The 24669-nt window shown below is 41.5% G+C and overlaps 1 protein-coding gene across 3 annotated transcripts in view; it reads left to right on the top strand.

Moving 5' to 3' along the window:
- The window catches only part of ugt8 (UDP glycosyltransferase 8), a 170797-nt gene that overhangs the window by 115565 nt on the left and 30563 nt on the right, over positions 1–24669 (top strand). For all 3 annotated transcript variants that reach the window (XM_059646008.1, XM_048545032.2, XM_048545026.2), the window contains exons 2-3: positions 2388–3211; positions 22731–22873. In XM_059646008.1, the coding sequence (XP_059501991.1) occupies positions 2390–3211; positions 22731–22873 (965 nt within the window). In that variant the 5' untranslated portion in view covers positions 2388–2389. The remainder of the gene's footprint in view (positions 1–2387; positions 3212–22730; positions 22874–24669) is intronic.

The raw sequence follows: 24669 nt of genomic DNA on the forward strand, positions 1-24669 counted from the left end.
CCGGCCTATGGGTTTTCCTACTCCATTCAGGTCATCAAGGACTCATCTGCTGCCTTGAATCCGTGTACCTGTAAAAACTACAGTGGCTTGCCAGCCAAGACCCTGAGGCACTTCTTAGCTACTTGGCTGAAGCTTGGCATTGTGGGCTTCTGCCTTGTGGGGCTGGCCTGGGGATCTTCTGCTCAGGATATGCCCTGCATGAGGCTTTGCGACTGCCTAGACTCTGTTGGAGTTCCGCAAGTTCATTTGGAGACGTGAGGAAGTCCACTTACATTGGCATGCCCTGTTGCTCCCATGCTCCACTTGCCTCATTTTCTAAAGATAATGCCAGTTGTGGTGCCTGTTTGCAGTCCAGTTGGGCTTCAATTAGTAGGCGCTTCTACATGGCTATGTCATTAATCTGACATACCAAACAGTCTGTCATCATTTCATTCAATGTTAACCCAAAATTATGGCCTCTGCCAGTCACTTCAATGTCATAATATTCCTTGATCAACTTTGTCCACTCCTGGAAGGTTTTATTGTGACTGGGAAAATTAAGCCCCTTTTATAGCCAAGAATTCTAAGGTGCACTAGTAGTCAGAAGGATTACTTGTTGCTTTTCATCTACCCCAACATCATTTGCCTGGGGTTGAGGGGGGAAACAAAAAGAAACTCATTCTTTCCACATACTGGGCCCAGCCTTTGACAGCAGGATCAAATGAGCCCAGCTTTCCAAATAAAGGCATGATGCCAAAAGTGCTTGTCCCACCTCCAAGATGACCGTTGCAAGAGAATGTTCTTTAGGCATATCCTGATTCTCTTCCCTCCACCCCCGCCCCCCCAATCACGCACACCTGAAATAAATGCAAAAAGGCGCATATCCCATCCCCAAGTCACCTTTTACCTACTTATACACTACACGGTCGTCAGCCAACCAGCTCAGAGTCAGTTGCCTGAACTGAGATGATTCTAGTCTGGTTATATTGGTCAGCCAGGGCTTTTCTGATTGACCTAGGTTAACAATTCCAATCAATGGCTTTTTTGGTCAATGAGGTCAACTTGGTTCCAATCACTGCATACCCCATCAGTTGCTGTATGTGGTGGCTCTTAACCAATAAGCCAGAGATTTTAGGTTGTGAATTAGTTGCCGTGTGCATCCTAGCAAGCGAGTGAAAGTACCTGGAAAAGATGCGGCCCTTGACAAACCAAAAGAGCTATCCCATTGACTCCCTGGGACAGGATCCATTGAACTGCTTTCCTAGTTTGTGTGTAACTAGAATGTATTTTTGCAATAATTATTAACTAATTATTTGTCCAGAGGTCTGTTCTGTGCTTTGTCAACCTGGTTCTAAAACAGTGAATTGAGGAATTGTGTGTACTTTTATGAAGTCTTTAACTTTTGTGATGACACCAGGAAGACCAGGGTTTCATTTCCAGTTCATTATCCAAGTGAGGCTTAATGGTCTCTGATCTTTATTTAGACCTAACATGACTATAGATCAATCAATACGCTTTACTCCACAGACTATATTCCAGAAAAATGGAAGTGTTTGATCTCTTATAGACTGTACTCATTGGATCTTTCCAACTGGCAAGATGTATTCATACAGTCTGTTTTCTGCCAGCTCATCCATATTCCAAACATTCTAATATATAATCTCCTACACTGAGATTTTGTTTTCCCAACAACTTTTGATGTGTCGTCTTATGCCTTTTGGAAATCAAAGTACATCTACTAACTTCCCGTTATCCACTACACGTGTTATTCCTTTAAGGAAATCTAATAACTGGACTAAATCTGATTTTTCCCATTCACAAAACCATGCTGGCCCTTCCTGAATTTTACCCTGTGTTTTTTAAGTGCACAGTTGTAACCCTCTTGATGATTAATCTTAATACTCATCACTTGACAGACATCAAACTAGCTGGCCTATAGGTTTCTTCTTTCTTTTTCTCTGCCTATTTATTCCCTACTTTCTACTTTTTAGTACAATGAAGCTTTTTCTGAATCTAGAGAATTTTGGGAAATTAACATGAATACATCTTCTGGCAAAAATACATCAAATAAAGACTAGGTATGTTCTGCTATTCTGTCTAGCACTTTTCCCATGACTCATCTCACTGTGCGCATAATGGTTGCTTGATTTAGAATGTATTAGTGATTATGCTTCTTAAGAAACATGTTGACTTTGAAATATTCTTTTGTTTGGTACAATATCATACATTTAATTAACTTGGAAGATTTTAAAGCTGTCTATATATTAACACATGTTCTTTTCTGGTTATGGTGTAAATTTCATGTTCTCCTTTTATAGCAAAAAATTTTTTAAAAAGTTTTTAACTATTCTGTCCGAACACGACTGTGGATGTAATTTGTGCTGATGTTATTTTTGTTGTATTTTCAGCCATGAAGTTATATTTCCAAATCCTCATGCTACTTTGGTGCTTTGTGGATATATCAAAGGCTGCCAAAATTGTGGTTGTGCCGCCGATTATGTTTGAAAGCCATCTCTACATTTTCAAGACTCTCGCTAAAGCTTTGCATGAGCATGGACATGATACTGTGTTTGCAGTGTCAGAAGGTAGAGAAATCCCTTCCTCAAATTACTTTAGATTGCTGCGGTATCCTGGCTTCTTCAATAGCACAACGGCAGATGAATTTTTGCAGTCTAAGATGCGGAACATATTCTCAGGAAGACTAACGGCACTAGAACTCTTTGACATTCTGGAGCATTACTCCAAGAACTGTGACATCATGGTTGGCAGTCAGAGTTTCATTGCACAGCTCAAAGAGGAAAAATTTGACTTGCTTTTGGTGGACCCAAATGAAATGTGTGGCTTTGTCATTGCGCATCTTCTGGGAGTGAAGTATGCTGTCTTTTCTACTGGTCTCTGGTACCCAACAGAAGTTGGTGCTCCAACACCATTAGCCTACGTACCAGAATTCAACTCTCTCCTTACTGACAAGATGAATTTATTTCAACGAATTACAAATATTGCAGTATATTTGGTGTCACGTTTTGGTGTGAATTTTCTGTTCTTGCCAAAATATGAGCGAATTATGCTGAAATATAAAATTGAGCCCGAACGTTCCATGTACGATTTAATACAGGGTTCCAGCTTATGGATGCTTTGCACGGATGTAGCACTGGAGTTTCCTCGACCAACTTTGCCCAATGTTGTGTATGTGGGAGGAATTTTGACTAAACCTGCAAGCCTTCTACCAGAAGTAAGGTTTGCTTGTTTTTTGCACAGCCCGAGGGCTCTGTTACTTGCAGTGTCATGGTAATGGCAGAATGTGATCTTTGAAGGCTCCAGATAATGAGCAAAATAATGAGAATAAAAGACTGTTAGGAATAGGGGGCAAAGGTTTGTGCCAAAATAGAATTTAAAACTTAATTTTGTATTTATACTCCAAAGGAATGGAGCTTCAGAGCCTTTTTTGACTACATCACTGGAATTAGTTTTTAAAATGAGTTATCAGTTTAGTGTAATAATGTAGAATGAATAGGTGGCTGGGATTTGAAGAATTACTAAATTTTTGTACGTTGTGTTGTATTCTAAAATCTGTTGTAATTTTGGATGTTTTTTCACTGATTAGCTTCTAGACATGTTCTTCAGCTGTTAAAGGCTCCCAAGATGAGATGGATATCACTGAGCAGCCTAGTGAAAATATAAGGGAATACTTCATAGGGTACAAAGCATTTTAAAGATCTTGCTGAAATCTCGTTTAATTATTTCACTTTAAAGGTGAAATGATAATTTCATTTTAACTGTTGTTAATTTGTCAATTTTCAATAAATGAATGAGTCTCTATTTAGTAAAATGTTTCATGGGTTATCATCCATCAAGTTGCACCCTTGCCTCATCTCCAGAACAGTTGAAATAGAAGTTTGCTTTTTGAAAGGCAACAGCCGTTTTGTTTTATTGCTGCATCATTTGCCATGCTCTCGGAACTGTTAATTTTCAATGCCAAATTGCATGGATTGTTGTTTAAAATGAGTTGTTTTATATTTTTAAATATTATTAATACACATCAGGAGGTAATTTCAGTTTCCATTTTAGCTTCTGCAGCACTTTAATATTCTCAAGGGCTTTGTGCTCATTCCTATGGATGGAATGCAGATGGTGCCAGTTCTTTGTTGTCTTGGTGTTGGCAAAAGGTCTGTTATTCACTTGCCTTTCCCATTGCTCCCTCTGACCAATGAGTAGATATAAATTCTGTATGTCATTGATTTACATTGGCTGCATTCTAACTTTCGCATCTGCTCCAAAATGGGACCTTGCTGAATATAATGCCATAAATTTAACAATGACTGACTGTGCAATGATTGTAAATCTGAGACAAAAAGTCTCTTATGGAAATCGATTGAGATAGGTAAAGTTGCTTTTCAAGAAAGAGCCCGCAGTCCACTCGAGACACCAACAAGAGGACTAAATTTTTTTTAAGCTTTGTAGCAAATGAAGTAGAATGACCTGTAAGCTTCTCTAAAAGCAGAATTTTGTAGAAGTATTTAAAGGATCAGCAATATATGTAACATCTAGCACAAAAAGGTGTGGAAGGAAAAAGCAGAATTTTAAGTGGTATACAAGTTTTTATATTTGGACCTTTTTTCATTTTAATTTGTGGGATGCTGACATTAATGATAGCTGACGTTTGTTGCTTATTTTTAATTTAACCTTTGAAGATCGTTGAGCATTTCCTTCTTAAGCTGGTATGATCTGTATACCTAAGTACACTCATAATAGTTTTAGTGTTTCAAGATTTTTATCAGTGACAATGAAGGAGCATTGATTTTCCTATCAGGATGGTTACCTTGCAGGGATTCTTGTCAGGCAATAGTTATCCCATGTGACTGCATCTCTCATCCTCCTTAGCTATATTGTTGGGAGTTTGGAATGTGGTTCTTAACAAATGTTGAAATGTTGTAGTGGTGCACACTGTAGCTATAATGAAACCGAGTGTGAATTTTAAGGTGGTAATGCCAAGCAAGTTCACTACTTTGTTCGAAGTGCTGTTGACCTCCTTGAGTGATATTCAGAGCTGCACTTAGACTGCACTGAAATACTGGTTGTTGACACCCATGAGAACGAAAATGTTCATAAGCTGCCACTTCCTATCAATTATTTAACCAACACCATTCAAGATGAGTCATAGCAGGACTTCAGAATTTTGTTCATACAATTATTTAGCTCCGTGGACCTAATCTATCTATCTACTTCTGCTTAACATTCATGCATAGGTCAATGCCACAATTCTTGTGCATGGCTGGTGCTTCTGGAATGCCCCTTTTTATAATCATTGTCAAACTAAAGTTGACTCCTAACGTGATGCCATGGTAGATTGAAGGATAAAGCTGGCTTGATGGGCCATGATTTTATTTTTAAATGTGCTAGTCTTTCACTGAAGTAAACGAACTGCAGATTTTGTTTTAACAATAAAATATAAGTTGTGTATTTCTTATTTCTTGTCATATATTCCAAACCAAATGATATAAATATAACAGTTGAAAAATTTCAAAACACTGAGCAGAACAAAATCCCATCTATTCCCACAACACCATTACTTTTACATTTGATGAAAAGTTAGAAAAAGGTCTCTTCCCTATCAGATTCCAAAATTTTACTTGTAGACATGAACTGAAGAAAAGCAGTTGACCTCAGGTCTTTGCACTGAAAATCCAAGCAACTGACATCTTAGATTTTCCCATTCTTATAATAACCTGCAAAGTTGTAACCAAATAATCTTGATCTAGATGTTTCACAAATTAACTATTTTTTTCCCCTGAGGTAACTCTTTTTATTCCCTTAACTGTTGAGAACAATCTCTTTGCCAGGAGAAACTCTTCGTGCATCTGACTCTAGCCAGGTCTCCTTCAAACCTTCCAAAAATATTCCAATCTCTGGATTCTTTTTCAAACTGAGATCAATCCTTGATTTATTCAAAAACCAGCTCATATCTTCCAATGATAATGGGAACTGCAGATGCTGGAGAATCCAAGATAATGAAATGTGAGGCTGGATGAACACAGCAGGCCAAGCAGCATCTTAGGAGCACAAAAGCTGATGTTTTGGGCCTAGACCCTTCATCAGAGAGGGGGATGGGGTGAGGGTTCTGGAATAAATAGGGAGAGAGGGGGAGGCGGACCGAAGATGGAGAGAAAAGAAGATAGGTGGAGAGGAGAGTATAGGTGGGGAGGTAGGAAGGGGATAGGTCAGTCCAGGGAGGACGACAGGTCAAGGAGGTGGGATGAGGTTAGTAGGTAGGAGATGGAGGTGCGGCTTGGGGTGGGAGGAAGGGATGGGTGAGAGGAAGAACAGGTTAGGGAGGCAGAGACAGGTTTGGCTGGTTTTGGGATGCGGTGGGGGAAGGGGAGATTTTGAAGCTGGTGAAGTCCACATTGATACCATTGGGCTGCAGGGTTCCCAAGCGGAATATGAGTTGCTGTTCCTGCAACCTTCGGGTGGCATCATTGTGGCACTGCAGGAGGCCCATGATGGACATGTCATCTAAAGAATGGGAGGGGGAGTGGAAATGGTTGGTGACTGGGAGGTGCAGTTGTTTATTGCGAACCGAGCGGAGGTGTTCTGCAAAGCGGTCCCCAAGCCTCCGCTTGGTTTTCCCCAATGTAGAGGAAGCCACACCGGGTACAGTGGATGCAGTATACCACATTGGCAGATGTGCAGGTGAACCTCTGCTTAATGTGGAAAGTCATCTTGGGGCCTGGGATAGGGGTGAGGGAGGAGGTGTGGGGGCAAGTGTAGCATTTCCTGCGGTTGCAGGGGAAGGTGCCGGGTGTGGTGGGGTTGGAGGGCAGTGTGGAGCGAACAAGGGAGTCACGGAGAGAGTGGTCTCTCCGGAAAGCAGACAGGGGTGGGGTTGGAAAAATGTCTTGGGTGGTGGGGTTGGATTGTAGATGGCGGAAGTGTCGGAGGATGATGCGTTGTGTCCGGAGGTTAGTGGGGTGGTGTGTGAGAACGAGCGGGATCCTCTTTGGGCGGTTGTGGCAGGGGCGGGGTGTGAGGGATGTGTCGCGGGAAATGCGGGAGACGCGGTCAAGGGCGTTCTCGACCACTGTGGGGGGAAAGTTGCGGTCCTTGAAAAACTTGGACATCTGGGATGTGCGGGAGTGGAATGCCTCATCGTGGGACCAGATGCGGCAGAGGCGGAGGAATTGGGAATAGGGGATGGAATTTTAGCAGGAGGGTGGGTGGGTGGAGGTGTATTGTAGGTAGCTGTGGGAGTCGGTGGGCTTGAAATGGACATCAGTTACAAGCTGGTTGCCTGAGATGGAGACTGAGAGATCCAGGAAGGTGAGGGATGTGCTGGAGATGGCCCAGGTGAACTGAAGGTTGGGGTGGAAGGTGTTGGTGAAGTGGATGAACTGTTCGAGCTCCTCTGGGGAGCAAGAGGCGGCGCCGATACAGTCATCAATGTACCGGAGGAAGAGGTGGGGTTTGGGGCCTGTGTAGGTGCGGAAGAGGGACTGTTCCACGTAACCTACAAAGAGGCAGGCATAGCTGGGGCCCATGCAGGTGCCCATGGCCACCCCCTTAGTCTGTAGGAAGTGGGAGAATAATCCACGTAACCTACAAACTTCCTACAGACTGAGGGGGTGGCCATGGGCACCCGCATGGGCCCCAGATATGCCTGCCTTTTTGTAGGTTACCACCATATCACAACACACTTGGTTGCTTTTATAAAGAAAGTAATCATAATTACTAGGTTTTAATGTTGATTTTTAAGAATTGTTAGCATATAATGAGTGCTGAGATAGCTGAATCTCATCTTCATTTTGAAGAAAATATGTAACAATTTTGTTTTGGACTTGTGTTCTTTCTTTAAAATAATTTTACGCTAGTTTTGTTTTTTTTTATTCATTCACAAGATGAGGGCAAGACTGGGGAGCCAGCTTTTGTTGCCCATCCTTAATTGCACAGAGGACTGTTAAGAGTCAACCAAATTGTTTTGGGTCTGGAGTCACATGCAGGCCAGACCAGGTAAGGATGGCTGATTTCCTTCCCTAAAGGACGTTAGTGAACCAGATATACTTTTCCTGAAAATCAGCAATGGGTTCATGGTCATCATTAGACTCTTAATTCCAGACTATTATTGAACGTGCAATTCCACCATCAGCCATGGCAGCATTCAAACCTGGGTGCCCAGAAGATCTAGGTTCTGGGCCTATGGATGAACAGTCCAGCAATAATACCACTAAGCGTCCTCTTTTAAAAGCACTTCTCCAGGAATTTTAGTTTTTGCTGGAACGGTCACTCCGGCACTGAATGCCATTTAATTATGCTTTGTCCTTGCCCTCCTGTAATCATTTCTTTGGTCAAGTTTCCGGATGTCCAAGTTAATAACGGGAAAGGAGAAAATGGTCATTAAAACAAGGTGATCATTTAAATTACTTGTATGCTTTGAAAAACACAACAGTAGTTGTTAGTTAATGAAGGAAGAAAACGTACAGTCATTAGGACTTTTTTTACCTTTCGAAAGATATTTACACTAGACTGGAGCAGTCTGTGCTTTGTCTGGTGAGTTTTATTCTGATCTGGGGTAAGTACAGCGGCTTCTCACAGACTTCGAGGGGATTTTTCTATCGTGTGTTCTGGTAACGCAAATGGCTATAACGTGCTTGACAAATAGGAGAAATCTATTTTAAAAATGTAAACTTGTGTTGATACCCCCACACTTCCTCCCTCACACCCATACCAGGCCCCAAGATGACTTGCCATATTCAGCAGATGATCACCTGCACATCTGCCAATGTAGTATACTGTATCCACTGTACCCGGTGTGGCTTCCTCTACATTGGGGAAACCAAGCGGAGGCTTGGGGACTGCTTTGCAGAACGCCTCTCCTCGGTTCGCAATAAACAGCTGCACCTCCCAGTCGCGAACCATTTTAACTCTCCCTCCCATTCCTCAGATAACTTGTCCATCATGGGCCTCCTGCAGTGCCACAATGATGCCACCCAAAGGTTGCAGGAACAGCAACTCATTCCGCTTGGGAACCCTGCAGCCCAATGGTATCAATGTGGACTTCACAAGCTTTAAAATCTTCCCCCTCCCCTACTGCATCCCAAAACCAGCCCAGCTCGTCCCCGCCTCCCTACCCTGTTCTTCCTCTTACCTATCCCCTCCTCCCACCTCAAGCCACACCTCTATTTACCACCTACTAACCTCATCCTGCCTCCTTGACCTGTCCATCCTTCCCGGATTGACCTATCCCCTCCCCGTGTCCCCACCTATACTGTCCTCTCCACCTACTTCTCCTCTATCCATCTTCGGTCCGCCTCCCCTTCTCCCTATCCCACTCTCTGATGAAGGGTCTAGGCCCGAAATGTCAGCTTTTGTGCTCCTGAGATGCTGCTTGGCCTGTTGTGTTCATCCAGCTTCACACTTTGTTATCTTGGTTATAATGCAGTTCCATCAGGTGGGTATCTTGCTGTCAGGAGTTATCCGGAATGTGCTTATACAATGTTGTGATTCTGAGAGTCCCAGAGAAATTCTCTCTCTCTCAGCCTTCATTAAAACAAAAGTGAGAATCTAGCAGGTCTGTTACCAGGAAAATTCGGGTTTAGGGGAGAGTGAAAAACAGCATATCTAACAACTTTGGTCCTGTGCTTCAATGTTTCCTTTCAGAGTACAGCAGGAGGCTCCAGCAGCCTTTTTAAGTAATTAACCAGATCATGGTTGACTTGTTTCAACTTGATTTTCCCACTTTTGCTCCATATCCCTCGCTACTCTTGTGGCGTGTTGATAAGATTGCTGAAGGGCTCCGAGTTACTATGGCAACATACACACATGTTACATTCTGGAACTGTAGATAGTGGTGGTAGAGTCTCCAATGTTCTTTTAGTCACACGGCTGACCAGGAATCTCTCCCAATCTTAGTCTTACTGGCAGTGTTGGAAAATTTGCCAATGACAATCTGTAGTCACATTGTGGACACGCCTTCCCTGGCCATTAAGTTCTGATGCAGGGCTTGAACCTAAATGCATACACCTTTCACAACCTCAGGATGTTGCAAAGAACTTGACAGCTACTGAAATATTTTTGAAATGCAGCCATTGTAGAAACTACAGCAACTGATCTTCCCCTGACACTCTGCCACAAGCAACAATATGATAATGACCAGACAATCTGTCATTGTATGCTGACTAAGGGATAAGTATTGACCAGGATATGTGGGTAACTGTCCTGCACCTTTTTGGAAATAGTGAGGGCAGTTGTGTCGATCAGAGAAGGGACTACAAAGCAGCTGTCTCAGTCGGTCCAACTTGTCTGAACAGCTGCTGATAGTAGTGTTACCCAATAGATAATAGGTGCTGGAGTAGGCCATTCGGCCCTTTGAGCCAGCACTACCATTCATTATGATCATGGCTGATCATCTGCAATCAATATCCTGTTCCTGCCTTATCCCCATAACCCTTGATTCGACTATCTTTAAGAGCTCTATCCATCTCTTTCTTGAAATTATCCAGAGAATTGGCTTCCACTGCCTTCTGGGGCAGAGCTTTCCATATATCCACCACTCTCTGGGTGAAGACGTTTTTCCTCAACTCTGTTCTAAATGGCCTATCCCTTATTTTTAAACTGTGTCCTCTGGTTCTGGACTTCCCCATCAGCGGAAACATGCTTCCTGCCTCCACAGTGTCCAATCCCTTAATAATCTTATACGTCTCAATCAGATCCCCCCTCATCCTTCTAAATGCAAGTGTATACAAGCCCAGTCGCTCCAATCTTTCAACATATGATAGCCCTGCCATTCCAGGAATTGACCTTGTGAACCTACGCTGCACTCCCTCAATAGCAAGAATGCCCTTCGTCAAATTTGGAGACCAAAACTGCACACAATACTGCAGGTGTGGTCTCACCAGGGCCCTGTACAGCTGCAGAAGGACCTCTTTGCTCCTCTACTCAATCCCTTTTGTTATGAAGGCCAGCGTGCTATTAGCTTTCTTCACTGCCTGCTGTACCTGCATGCTTGCTTTCATTGACTGATATACAAGAACACCTAGATCTCTTTGTACTTCCCCTTTACCTAACTTGACTCCATTGAGATAGTAATCTGCCTTCCTGTTCTTGCCACCAAAGTGGATAACCATACACTTATCCACTTTAAACTGCATCTGCCATGCATCCATCCACTCACTTAGCCTGTTGAAGTCACCCTGTATTCTCATAACGTCCTCCTCACATTTCACACTGCCACCCAGCTTTGTCATCAGCAAATTTGCTAATATTACTTTTAATGCCTTCGTCTATATCATTAATGTATATTGTAAACAGCTGCGGTCCCAGCACCGAACCTTGCGGTACCCCACTGGCCACTGCCTGCCATTCCGAAAGGGACCTGTTTATTACTACTCTTTGCTTCCTGTCAGCCAGCCAATTTTCAATCCAAGTCAGTATTTTGCCCCCAATAGCTTGTGCCCTAATTTTGCCAACCAATCTCCTATGCAGGACTTTATCAAAGGCTTTCTGAAGGTCCAGGTACACTACATCTACTGGTTCTCCCTTGTCCATCTTCATTGTCCATCTTCATTGATGCATCCTCAAAAAAATTCCAGAAGATTAGTCAAGCATGATTTCCCCTTTGTAAATCCATGCTGACTCTGACCTATCCTGTTACTGCTATCCAAATGAGTTGTAATTTCATCTTTTATAATTGACTCCAGCATCTTTCCCACCACTGACGTCAGGCTAACTGGTCCATAATTTCCTGTTTTCTCTCTCCCTCCTTTCTTGAAAAGTGGGACAACATTAGCCACCCTCCAATCCACAGGAACTGATCCTGAATCAATAGAACATTGGAAAATGATTACCAATGCATCCACGATTTCTAGAGCCACCTCAAGTACCCTGGGATGCAGACCATCAGGTCCCGGGGACTTATCAGCCTTCAGGCCTAACAGTCTATCTAACACCATTTCCTGCCTAATATAAATTCCCTTCAGTTCGCCCATTACCCTAGGTCCTTCAGCGACTATTGCTTCTGGGAGATTGCTTGTGTCTTTCCTAGTGAAGATAGAGCCAAAGTACCCATTCAACTCTTCTGCCGTTTCCTTGTTCCCCATAATAAATTCACCTGTTTCTGACTTCAAGGGCCCAATTTTAGTCTAAACCATTTTTTTTCTTTTTATGTACCTAAAAAAGCTTTTACTATCCTTCTTTTATATTTTTGGCCAGTTTTCCTTCGTACCTCATTTTTTTTTCTCTGCGTATTGCCAATTTTGGTTATCTTCTGTTGCTCTTTAAAAGCTTCCCAATCCTCTGGCTTCCCGCTCATCTTTGCTATGTTACACTTGTATGTTATGTTATCCTTTGAATTGCACTTTTTTTTTGGTGGTCAGCCCCAACCCCACTTTTCCCATTGGCCCAGTTATTTATAAAGCGCGATATTCTATAACGTGTTGCGCAGGAATGCAACTATCACGTTATTGCAGAACCCCCTGTATTTTGACAGTGAGTCTTGGAATACCAAGCAACTTCTGAGGGAGTAGGACATGTTTAGATGTTAAACACAGAAATCAGAAAGATAAATGTGCATATCCAGCACCCAAAATTGTCAGATCTCCTGGTGAAAAGGCAGCACAGCTGTTGTTTATTTCTTCAGTATAATTAAATGTCGTATTGGTGTTATATTTACATTTTAGTTAATGTGCTTACATTGGTGATTTGTTAAAGCAGTAACTTATAGAAAAACTAAGATTGGATAGGAGATTTGTATTTTGTAACTTGGGAAATTATTTGCTTAAGAATTACTTGCAGTGGCACTAAGAGCATTTCATAGTCTTGTAGATATTCCAGAAAAGGCAGGTTATGGAGTTCACTTGGTTGGGTTGCAGGATATATTTTTCTGAAATGTTTGCATTGGGTCTTTTTTTTAGATGAAACAGTGTGTCTTGCTACCAGTTAGTGTCAGCCTGTGCCTGGTTCAATGGTTACAGCTGTTTATTCATTAACTGCTTACTGTTCTAGCAGTAGTTAGACATGAATAACTGCCCCCTGTAGTAAGCATTATCAGACAGGATATAATTTTAAGTCTGGTTTTGTTTTGTGATTTGGTTTGAAACGCTTTTGTTCAAGCATAAATGTCTGTACATGCAGGAAATGCTTAATAAAAGGCATTTCTTTCAAGCGGGGCAATTATTTTCTGCTTTTAGTTAAAGTTTCCTTTTTTTGTGGTAAGTATTACTGAATTTTTTGGTTCACTAATGTACAAAGCTACTTTTCAAAGCTACCAGTCACCCTTCAGCCGCTTGGTTTTGTTGTTTGACTTCAGACTAAAATGTGAGCAGGTGCATCAGAAGTAAATGAATTAAAGTGTGCAGCTTTTGAATATAGTGCAGGAAATACATTTAAATGTTACAATGGCAAATTATAAAATCAGTTGCAAGCTGGAATTACATGGGTGCACATCACAAGAAAACACTCAGTGATGAAATTGTATTTTAAAACCCATTAATACATTAATAACATACTACCCGTTGCCAATAAGACTTTATGGCACGCAAATTTCTCACTGATTTACTCTAAGCATCTTCGTAAAAAATGGGTGCTGTTACTTGCACCCCAAATTTCTTTTAAATGTATTTTTTTTCCAATCTCAAAATTGCAGTAATTAAAAAGTTGCATTCTTCTACTTTAATAGCGCATAATAGGCTTTTTTGAAACCAGCAATATGTATATGTTCTAAATCTTGAATTTAGATTTAAATCACTTTCTCTGATTTCTGCGTATTCCACAACCATGACGTTTTGGTTAGTCCTCATTTGAAACCATAAAAACATACGAAATGGAGAAGCCATTTTGGCCCCATGAATCTGCTCTGCTATTTGACAGGATCATGGCCAATCTGACACTCCTTGTGTCCACTTTCTTGTCCTTTCCTTGTAATCCTTAATTTACCTGATCGTCAAAATTGTAGCTTTTCTCTATCCAGTGGTAGTTTTGCTAGTGATGACTCAGACTTAAAGGATTTACAGCCTAAGAAAAACGACCCTGGCATACCCAATCTTACCTCCCATAGCACCAATCTTCAAGACCATTTATCTACAAGATGCACTGCAGAAATTCACCAAAGGTCCTCTGACAGCACCTTCCAAATCCATGACCGTCTAGAAGGACAAGGGCAGCAGATATGTGGGGACACCATCACCTGCAAGTTTCCCTCCAAGTCACTCACCATCCTGACCTAGAAATATATCGCCATTCTTCCACTGTCACTGGTTCAAAATCCTGGAATTCCCTCCCTAATAGCATTGTTGGTCAACCCACAGCAGGAGGAATGCAGCGGTTCAAGAAGGTTGCTCACCACCACCTTCTCAAGGGCAACTGGGGACAGGCAAGAAGTGCTGGGTCAGCCAGCCATGCCCATATCCCACAAAATGAATAGGAGAAAAAAAATGCGATTTATACTGTTTGGTATTGTCATGCCGATTCTTTTGCTTAAGGTGTTTTAACAGAACATGCGTCTTATGATTTGAAGAACTCCGGCGTAATTGGTGTGTCAAAGGTGGTCCAGTTGGTAGCAATTAATCACCTTTTGACGTGAGGTTGTGGGTTCTAGACCCCCTCCAAAATTTGTGCGTGCAAATACAAACTGATATGCTGCGTTCCTCCTTCTGCATAATATGTTGACATTGATTCCAGCATCTGCAGTTCTTGCTATCTCCTAATTCCATTGATGTCTACCATGTCTCAAAATGTGTGAATGTCAACCAGAAATCTTGACTGACACTCCTGTGAAATCTTGTTAGAATTGTCCTTTCAGAACTGGTGTCTTTTAGATTAGTTGAGCAGTTAACCAGCTGTTGCACTGCTTGTGGAAGCCTACTGCACACCAGTTGGCATTTTTGTAAGCACTACAGTTCAAAATTGTTTGAATAACTATAAAGCACCTTGAGACGTGCTTATGAATTTGCAATATAAATACAAGTTTTTTTTAAATCTATGATCAGTTTGAATTCAGAGTATTTTTAATATTTCTATGTGGAGTACAGATTTCATGTTGTTCTTAATCCGGCAATGCTAGTACTTGGAATAAATATTTATTCCTACAGTGTATTGGCTTAGCCATTCACTAGAACAATTTGCCCTGGACTTTCTAGTTAGTGGCAATGTGGTGCCACTCACCAGTGTTCATGAAGAAAGATCCTGAAGTCTGTATGGTGTCGTTTTTACCTTTTCCTGACAAGTTGAAAACTGGAGGATTTTCTTGACTTTTAGTAATGCTGATATCAGTAAGCAGACAATGTAAGGTTCTTGAGTAGATTTGTAGCTCAGGTTATGGATGCTGTGGTTGGCTTACTTGCCGATGTTTCATTACCCTGCTGGGTAACATCATCTGTACAGCCTCCGATGAAGCGCTGTTGTGTTTTTCCATCTGGTATTGAGTCACTTGAAACGTAATTCAGTAGGATCCTATTTCTGAGAATCCTGTGTCATGTGTTTACCATTTAAGGAAATATGGATCGTGATAAGCTTCTTTATTTGAAAGTTTTATAAAGTGTTCATTGTAATATATTTTGTTCTTGGGTTCTCGTTGCGTGCTTCCAGTGATATTGTTAAAATATAAAAGCATCAAAAAATGGCAGCACATTAGGTGGTTATTTGGTCCATAGTCCTTTTTTTTCCAAGCTCCTTGAAGAGCTATCCCCAGCTGATCTTATTCCTCTGATGAAGGGTCTAGGCCCAAAACGTCAGCTTTTGTGCTCCTGAGATGCTGCTTGGCCTGCTGTGTTCATCCAGCCTCACATTTTATTATCTTGGAATTCTCCAGCATCTGCAGTTCCCATTATCTCTGATCTTATTCCTGTGCTCTTTTGTCAACTTGTACAATATTGCTGTTCAAATATTCATCTCATTTACTTGGAAACTGATTCAGTGGTAATTTAAGTATTTCAGGCTGTGCATTCCAGGTAATGGTTCTTGCCTCAATGTTTTTTCCTTTCATTATTTCTGATACTTTTGCCATTTATTTTTTTAAAAATCTGTCCTTTTGGCTACAGTTCCATTATTGGAAACAATTTTTCAATGACTGTGAAAATAGTTCCTGCTTGTGAACACCCCATCCCCTTAACTTTTTCTGCTCCATGGGAAAAAAAACGCAAGCTTTGCTAGTCTAATCATATAACTGAAGTTTCACAACTTGTACCATTTTAGTAAATTTCCTCTGGAATCTAAGACCTTTTAATGCCCTTCTGAAATGTAGTGCCCAGAACTGAACACTGAGGAGCTAAGGGCTGTGATTTGTGAAAGTTTAGTGTGACTCCCTGGCATTTCCACTCTTGTCCTTACTTTATAGAATAGGTGCTCATTGAACCCATTAACTTCTTCAGCAAAATAAAAATGGGGGAAAAAAAACTGTGGATGCTGGAAATCGGAAACAAAAACAGAAATTGCTGGAAAAGACCAGACAGGTTTGGGAACACCTGCGGAGAGAAATGCCACAGTTTCTAGTTCTGAGGGAGGATCACTGGACCTGAAATGTTAACACTGATTTCTCTCCACATATGCTGCCAGACCTACTGAATTCTTGATTAGATTTACTTTGAAATCAATTTTGTTGCTTATAGCAGTGTGATTTTGAGGAACTGACCACTATTGCTCTCTTGGATGATTGAGCATCAAAGCCATATGTTTAGATTTTGTGATTATTGTCAATTTTAGTCAGTTAAGCCTTTTGTATTCTATTTGTTTGTTTTTCCTGTCAAAATTTTGCAAAGCAGTGAAGAAATTCTTCCCAGAATGCTACCAAGGAAAGGCATGCTTGTAATAGTGATGCAATCTCACCCTGTCATGCATTTTCAGCTCCAGCCTCTTCAATTTCCAAGTCTTAGACCATAAGATTGTAAGACCATAAGACATAGGAGTGGAAGTAAGGCCATTCGGCCATCAAGTCCACTCCGCCATTTAAATCATGGCTGATGGGCATTTCAACTCCACTTCCCTGCACACTCCCCGTAGCCCTTGATTCCTTCTGAGATCAAGAATTTGTCGATCTCTGCCTTGAAGGCATCCAACGTCCCGGCCTCCACTGTGCTCCGTGGCAATGAATTCCACAAGCCCACCACACTCTGGCTGAAGAAATGTCGTCTCATTTCAGTTTTAAATTTACCCCCTCTAATTTTAAGGCTGTGCCTACGGGTCCTAGTCTCCCCGCCTAATGGAAACAACTTCCTAGCATCCACCCCTTCTAAACCATACATTATCTTGTAAGTTTCTACTAGATCTCCCCTCAACCTTCTAAACTCTAATGAGTACAATCCCAGGATCCTTAGCCGTTCATTATACGTTAAACCTACCATTCCAGGGATCATCCGTGTGAATCTCCGCTGGACATGCTCCAGGGCTAGTATGTCCTTCCTGAGGTGTGGGGCCCAAAATTGGACAAGTCTTGCTGGGTGGTTCTGTGGTCTCTGTGCCTGCTGTTGTATCCAAAGTAAACACTGTTGCCAAAGTTGTGATCAGAGACAACGTGAACTGCAGATGCTGGAGAATCCAAGATAACAAAGTGTGCAGCTGGATGAACACAGCAGGCCAAGCAGCATTTCAGGAGCACAAAAGCTGATGTTTCAGGCCTAGACCCTTCATCTCTGGAAATGTCAAAGTTAGTTCAATAATGGCAGCTTGCTGTGAATGTACACTAAATTTTCCTCGATCAATGCACACAGGAAAATAGCGAGAATGGAACCTCTTAAATGAAATTTTAAATGACTGAAGAACATTGTGAGAAGGTTTTTGAACTCTGAACTCTTGATTTTGAGGAAGTTTGTGTAACTTGAAAGGTGGAGTACACATGCATTCAAGTTAGCACAAAAGGTATATATGAGAATAATAGAGGAAGTCAACCAGGTGCACCTGGTGTAATTGCAAATTAAGGTTATACATTTGCCTGAAAGTATCTAATGTAGGATATTAGGGAAAGATGAATGGATCTCCTTGCCATGGTGGAGTCAAATATTTTTTGATATGACATTCAAACAGTGTTCAAGATGTATACTGCTTGCTTCTGTGGAATGCTGGAATTCATGAAAATTTGAATTGGTTAAGGCACAACTATAAATTAAATTGACATAGAGTTATCTTCCACAAAAGGAAACTATTATCAAGTGCGACTGTTATATTTACATTTTAGAATTAGAGAAACTTGCTCCTCACAACCAGTATGGTGTGAATGTAGACACATTAATATTTGATTTCGAGAAGGCCAAACAAACATTGAAATATAGGCCAAGGTTTTGACGAATGCAATAAACTGACACAGTATGATGCCTACAACTAGGCCACAATCATGGAAATAGAAAGAGTTGCAAATTGCAACTCCAGAACTAGCTATACCTCCAGCCAACCTGTTGGGGTAAAACTAGAAATTTAAAATAGGGACAAAAACTAAGTTTCAACATTAAATGTTAGCTATATTTCTTTGGAGTTATTTCCTGACCTGAAATTTTCTTTCAAGCATTTATTATTGATCTTATAGTTGTTTAGATAGTGCTTTGATAGAAAAGAACTTTCTTTCTCTGCCTGTACAAATTCATTTTGTCTTACATTCATCAGAACAATTTCCAAGAAATACCAATGTAAAGGAGAAATAGCACTTATGCTGTATGAGAAGTGAGTTGTTATTGGTTGAGGCATTGCCATACCCAGACTTACTAAAGCAACACCTTTCTAAGTTAGATGGCACATGAATCCATGTGTCATCAAATTGTTCCCTTCTCATAAAGTATGTGATATTTTAAACAACAACACATTATGATGGAAATCTGAAACACACAATGTTGGGAGAGGTGTAGGGGCAGATGTAGTAGTTCCTGCAGTTGCAGGGAAAGGTGCCGGGTGTGGTGGGGTTAATGGGGAGAGTGGATCAGACAGGAGAGTCACGGAGTGAGCAGTCTCTACGAAAGGGGGGTGGGGAGAGAACTATCTGTCTTTTGTACGCCTCCCCCACCACCCTCCTCTCCTCCATCCAAGACCTAAAGCAGACTTTTCACATCTGACAGGGATTCACCTGTACACCCTCCAGCCTGGCCTGCTGTATCCTTTGCTCCCAATGTGGCCTCCTCTACGTCGGTGAGACCAAGTGCAGGCTCGGGAACTGTTTCATGGGGCATCTGAGCTTTGTATGCAATAATCGTCAACACCTTCTGGTTGCCAACCGTTTTAACTCTTTCTCTCCCCCTGCCCCCCCACTCCCAGGGTGACACATCCATCCTGGGCCTTCTCCAGCACCACACTGCCACCACTACAGGCAAACTGGAGGAGCAACACAACCTATTCCACTTTGGGACCCTACAGCCTGATGGCCTTAACATCGAATTCATCAGTTTTAAAATCTCCTCCGTCCCAGCCTCATCCCATGCCCAAACCTCCTTTTTTGACCCTGTCTCCTTGACCTGACACAACCTGTCCACCTTCCCCCACCTGTCCACCCTACCCTTCCCACCAACCGATCCTCACTACTCCCTACCTGCATTCACCTATCACATCCCATCGATCTTTCCCCAGTCCCACCCCCTCCCTCTATTTATTTCACAGCTCCCTTCCTCCTCCCCATTTCCAAAGAAAGGTTCCGACCTGAAATGTCAACTTTCTTGCTCCTATGATGCTGCCTGACCTGTGTTCCTCCAGCTCCACACTGTTGTCTCTTAAATTCATGGGGCATTCACACCAGTACTGGGGGAGGAGGGAACTGTTCTGGTGATTATTGGCTCCATATGAGTCATGCTGGTGCCAGAGTCCTGATGAGTTGTGTAACTATGTCTGTGGATCGGACTTTAAACTAAAAAAAACTAGTGGAGGGGGAAATTTATGGTAACAGTTAAAAGCTCAGCAGAAGGTATTCAAGGCTTCAAAATAAGTCAGAGGACAGAGTATGAAAAGGGTCAGGAATCTAACTGCCCCCATTTTCATGGTTGTTCCTTTATCTACTGAGCCTGAAGTTATTGTAGGATAGGGTTTAGCACTTAAATGTATACAGTATATGAAACAAGGTGAATGAGCGTGTAGCCCAGATTGAAACCGACAAGTACCAACTGGGTATCGCTGAGACGTCATTGAAAGGGCATCAGGGCTGAGAACTAAATATCAAAAGATATGTGTCCTTTTGAAAGAGAAGGCAAATGGACAGGGGGAATGGGTTGCCTTCATAGTTAAAAATGAAATTTAATCATTAGTAAGAAGTTATAGAATCAGAAGATGAAAATCTGTTTGGGTACTTTTGATGAACAACAAAAGGAAAAAAGACCCAAGTGGGAGTTACATACAGGCCTCATAGCAGTGGTCAGGGTTTGGGGAAGAAAATAAATCAGGACATAAGAAAAGGCCTGTTTAAAAAAAAATAAAAGCACTATTGCAATAACTATAGAGAAGATCCCTGTGCAGGTAGAGTGTAAAAATCAGGTGGTTGACATTTCAGAATAAATTTTTGGAATGCCAGTAAGACGGTTTTTGAAGCCGCTTATGTGGAGCCCATGAGGAAACAGGCAGCTCTGGATTTGGTGGTGTGTCATGAGGTTGACTTGATTAGGGAGATGAAGGTGAAGGAGCCCCTAAGGGGCAGTGACTATAATGTGATAGAATTCATCCTGCAGTTTGAGAGGGAGAAGCTGGAATCAGATGTAACAGTATTACAATTGAATAAAAGTAACTCCAAATATGTGAGGGAGGAGCTGACTAGAGTTCATTGGAAGGGGTGCCTGGCAGGGAAGACAGTAGAGCAGTGATGATAGGAGTTTCTGTGGGTAATTCAGGAAGCACAGCAGAAATTCACCCATGAAAGAAGAAACATGCTAAACGGAGGAGAGCCAACTGTGGCTGATAAGGGAAGTCGGGGACAGTAGAAAAGCAAAAGCGTTCGATGTGGTGAAGATTAATAGGAAGCTAGAGGTAAGGGAAGCCCTTAAAAATCAACAGCAGATATCTAAAAAAGCAATGGGGGGAAGAGTTTGAAGTATAAGAGTAAGCTAGCTAGTAATATAAAATATTGCAAGAGTGTGTTTTTAAATGTGTTTGAAGGCAATGTGGACACTGGATAGCTGGAATATGAAACTGGAAAGGTAATAAAGATAAACAAAGAAATGGCAGGTGAACTGAATAGGTACTATGCATCAGTCTTCACCGTGAAAGAGACCTGCAGTGCAGCAGAAATTCAAGAGTCGGGCCAGGGGTGAGTGTAGTAACCATCAAGAAGGAGATAGTGCTGGGGAAGCTGAAAGGTCTGAAGTCAGATAAATCACTCAGACCAGAGTTCCTAAGGAGATAGCTGAGGGAATTGTCGAGGCACTGGTAGTGATCTTTCATAAATCACCTGGAGTCAGGGAGGACTGGGAAATAGCTAGTGTAGCACCCCTGCTTAAGGAAGGAGGCTGAAGACAGGAAATTGTAGACCAATAAGTCTGTCTTTGGTTGTTAAGATTTTAAGTCCATTCTGAAGGATGAGATTGCGGAGTACTTGGAAGTTCATGAAAACTGAATCACAGAAACCTTAGTGTGGAAACAGGCCAGTTGGCCCAGCAGATCCATATTGCCCCTCCAAAAAGTGTCCCACCCAGGCCCATTCCCCTACCCCTGCATTTCCCATGTCTAACCCACCTAATCTAAACATCCCTGGACACTATATGGGCAATTTAGCATGTCCAATCCACCTACCCTGCACAGCTTCGGACTGAGAGGGGAAACTGGAACACCCAGAGGAAACCACACAGACACTGGGAGAATGTGCAAACTCCGCACAGGCAGGCACGCACGCTTGGAATTGAACCTGGGTCCCTGGTGCTGTGAGGCATCAGTGCTAACCACTGAGCCACCTTGCTGCCCTGAGACAGCATAGATTCGTCAAGGGAATACATATCTTACAAATCTGTTAGAATTTTGTGAGGAGCTAGTGGATGTAATCTATCTGGATTTCCAGAAGGCCTTTGACAAGGTGCTGCATAGGAAGCTGCTAAGTAAAGATTACCTCATAGAGTTAGGGGCAAGATACTAGCATAGATGAATGGCTGAAAGCAGAGAATAGAGATGAAGGGATTTTTTTTTCCAGCATGTCAGCCAGTGACTAGTGGAGTTCTGCAGGGGTCTCTGTTGGGACCACAGTTGTTCCTGTTGTGCATTAACCATCGAAGGAAGTGAGAGTATTGTTGCTAAGTTTACAGAAGACAAAGATATGTGGAGGGGTGAGGAGACTGAAGAAGGACTGGGATGGGCTAGGAGAATGGTTATTGTGTTTCAGGAAATTAGGTATTTGTACCATTTTTACAACTTAATGTACAAGTTTTGCAGGGGTCTGTGTTTTAATTAAGGAATGATGTAGTGTGTTGCAAGATCTGGACTTTTTGTTACACTATCTATTCCGTTCGTTCATTTGTTCAAGATGTATAAGTGGGCAGGCTCAGTAATAACAGTCCACTCTGAATCCACATGGTGAGTTTTTGCCTTGCAATACATGACAACTTCTATTCTCCTACTGTCATGCCAGTGATAAGATCCTGGGTTCAATTAAATGGCCTTCATGGGGATGAGGTGCCATGATTGCTGTTTATTCAATAATGCAATGTTAAAGAATTGCTGTGCTTTAAGCCATACACCAAAGCAAGTAAATCATGAGACATATGAAAAACAGGATTAGCAAAGATATGTCTGCTATACCTTCCTGAAAAAGGAAATGTACGGTTTGGGACATTAAACAATGCTTAACTTAATATTAATATTTATTCCTTTTATGTATATCTCAGGACTTCATGACCTGGGCGGATGATGCTAAAGAGGAAGGCTTTGTCCTTGTGTCTTTTGGAGCTGGTGTGAAATATCTGTCGGATGATGTTGCGCATAAATTAGCAGGAGCTCTGGCACGGCTTCCTCAGAAAGTAGTGTGGAGGTACGTATGTGATAGGTGAAATGGAGGATCAGTGTTGGTGAAAGAAAATAGAATGCAACTATTCGTCAACAGACTGTTTGTTTGATTTTGTCACTTGGAAAGTTCCAGTTTTCAGTTTAAAATGCAAATAATGATGAACAGTGCTGAGTAAATTGAGAGAGTTTCACTATTTTTATATTACTAAAAAGTTATGAAAAATCTACTTAATTTTAGAATGATTGATTTAAATCAACTGTTTCATCTCTGATCAAAAATAGCACAATGGAAACACCTGTATTGTTGCCAGGGTTTATTTTGGTCTAATGGTTACACCTCTGTAAGCATAAACAGATCAAAGATATTTATTCCTGTCAACAGAACTCTCATGGTGAATTGGATGGCATGAGTTGAAGGGGCCAGGGATTGGGATGAGGGCTTACTTCTCTACTGACCCAATTAGAAAGAAGGTTATAAGGTTGTATCAGCTTTAGTATATGTTTATTGATTAGCTCCCGGAATTTTTTTTGGCCGTTACAGACTTAAAGTTGTTTGTTTTTATTTTTAGCAATTTACAAATCCTTTTGAGGAAATAACTTTTTTTGCTCCAGATACCATGGGCAAATTCTGATGTTTTCTTCATTAGCAATTGTCTCACTCATTATTCTTGTTTAACAAGTTTTTGGATAAAACAAATAGAACTTTTCATCAATCGAGCAGGAAGGCTTATGTTTTGGGCCTAGACCCTTCTTCAGAAAAGACCCTTTTTTTGACTCCTCATTTCTGAAGAAGGGCCCAGGCCCGAAGCGTCAGCCTTCCTTATCCTCTGCTGCTTGGCCTGTTGTGTTCATCCAACTCTACACCTTGTTACCTCAGATTTTCCGGCATCCGCAGCTCCTACTGTCTCAGGACTTTTCATCAATACCCCCATTGAAACTTGAATAACACCTTAACTTCAGGAATTTCTGCTGTGGCATGCAAATAAGTAAATTGACCAGATTTAAAGCATTTAAGATACAACACAAATAGACCTGCCATTTTAATGAAGAAAGTGTTAATAGCCACAAATAACATGCTGTATTTGCTGATATGGAGGACTGCATGAATTTAGTAATCTGTAATATATTATGATAAAAAATATTGCAGAAGATGTTGAATGTTTTGGGTTGCACCATTTTCTTAAAAGCTGTTTAATTTTATCTGCACTGCTAAACATATTTGCTTAGGGATTTTGATCCACTGACTGAAATAGAAATGAGTTGGGGCTGGAAATGATGGTCCTCACTTTAAATGACTGCATTTTCTGGCAATCATTTTATATAAAAACAATTTCGCAGTTTTCTAAAGGTACAAGTGAGCAATTATTCAATAACTTCCTAAGATTCTCAGTATCTTACTACAACTTTAACAGATTTTTAAAAAAAAGTTACTAATTTATAGGTTTCCATCTTGAAATGCAATTACTGTGTTACATCCTGCGTTTGGTTTTCAGAGTGACAGCATAGTGATTGAAACAATGGCCGACATCTTTTTGATTGCCATCAGAACAGATTTAATAGTAGTCCTGTTTAGGATTACCCACTTGTTTGTCAATGAATGTTCTGTGCAGAATTCCAGATGTGGTCTATCCTGAATGCGTCATTGGAAGAAATTAAGGAGAAATCCACTTGGCCTGCAAGGCTGCTTATGTGCGAAGATGCAGCTTTTTGTTTTGGAATGACTGTTGCTTTTGTATTTCACAAATTCTTACAATCCCTACAGAACAGAAAGAGGCCATTTGGCCCATTGAGTTTGCACTGACCCTCAGAAGAGTTTCCCAC

This window comes from Stegostoma tigrinum, chromosome 1, assembly GCF_030684315.1.
Source record: "Stegostoma tigrinum isolate sSteTig4 chromosome 1, sSteTig4.hap1, whole genome shotgun sequence".
NCBI lineage: Eukaryota > Metazoa > Chordata > Chondrichthyes > Orectolobiformes > Stegostomatidae > Stegostoma > Stegostoma tigrinum.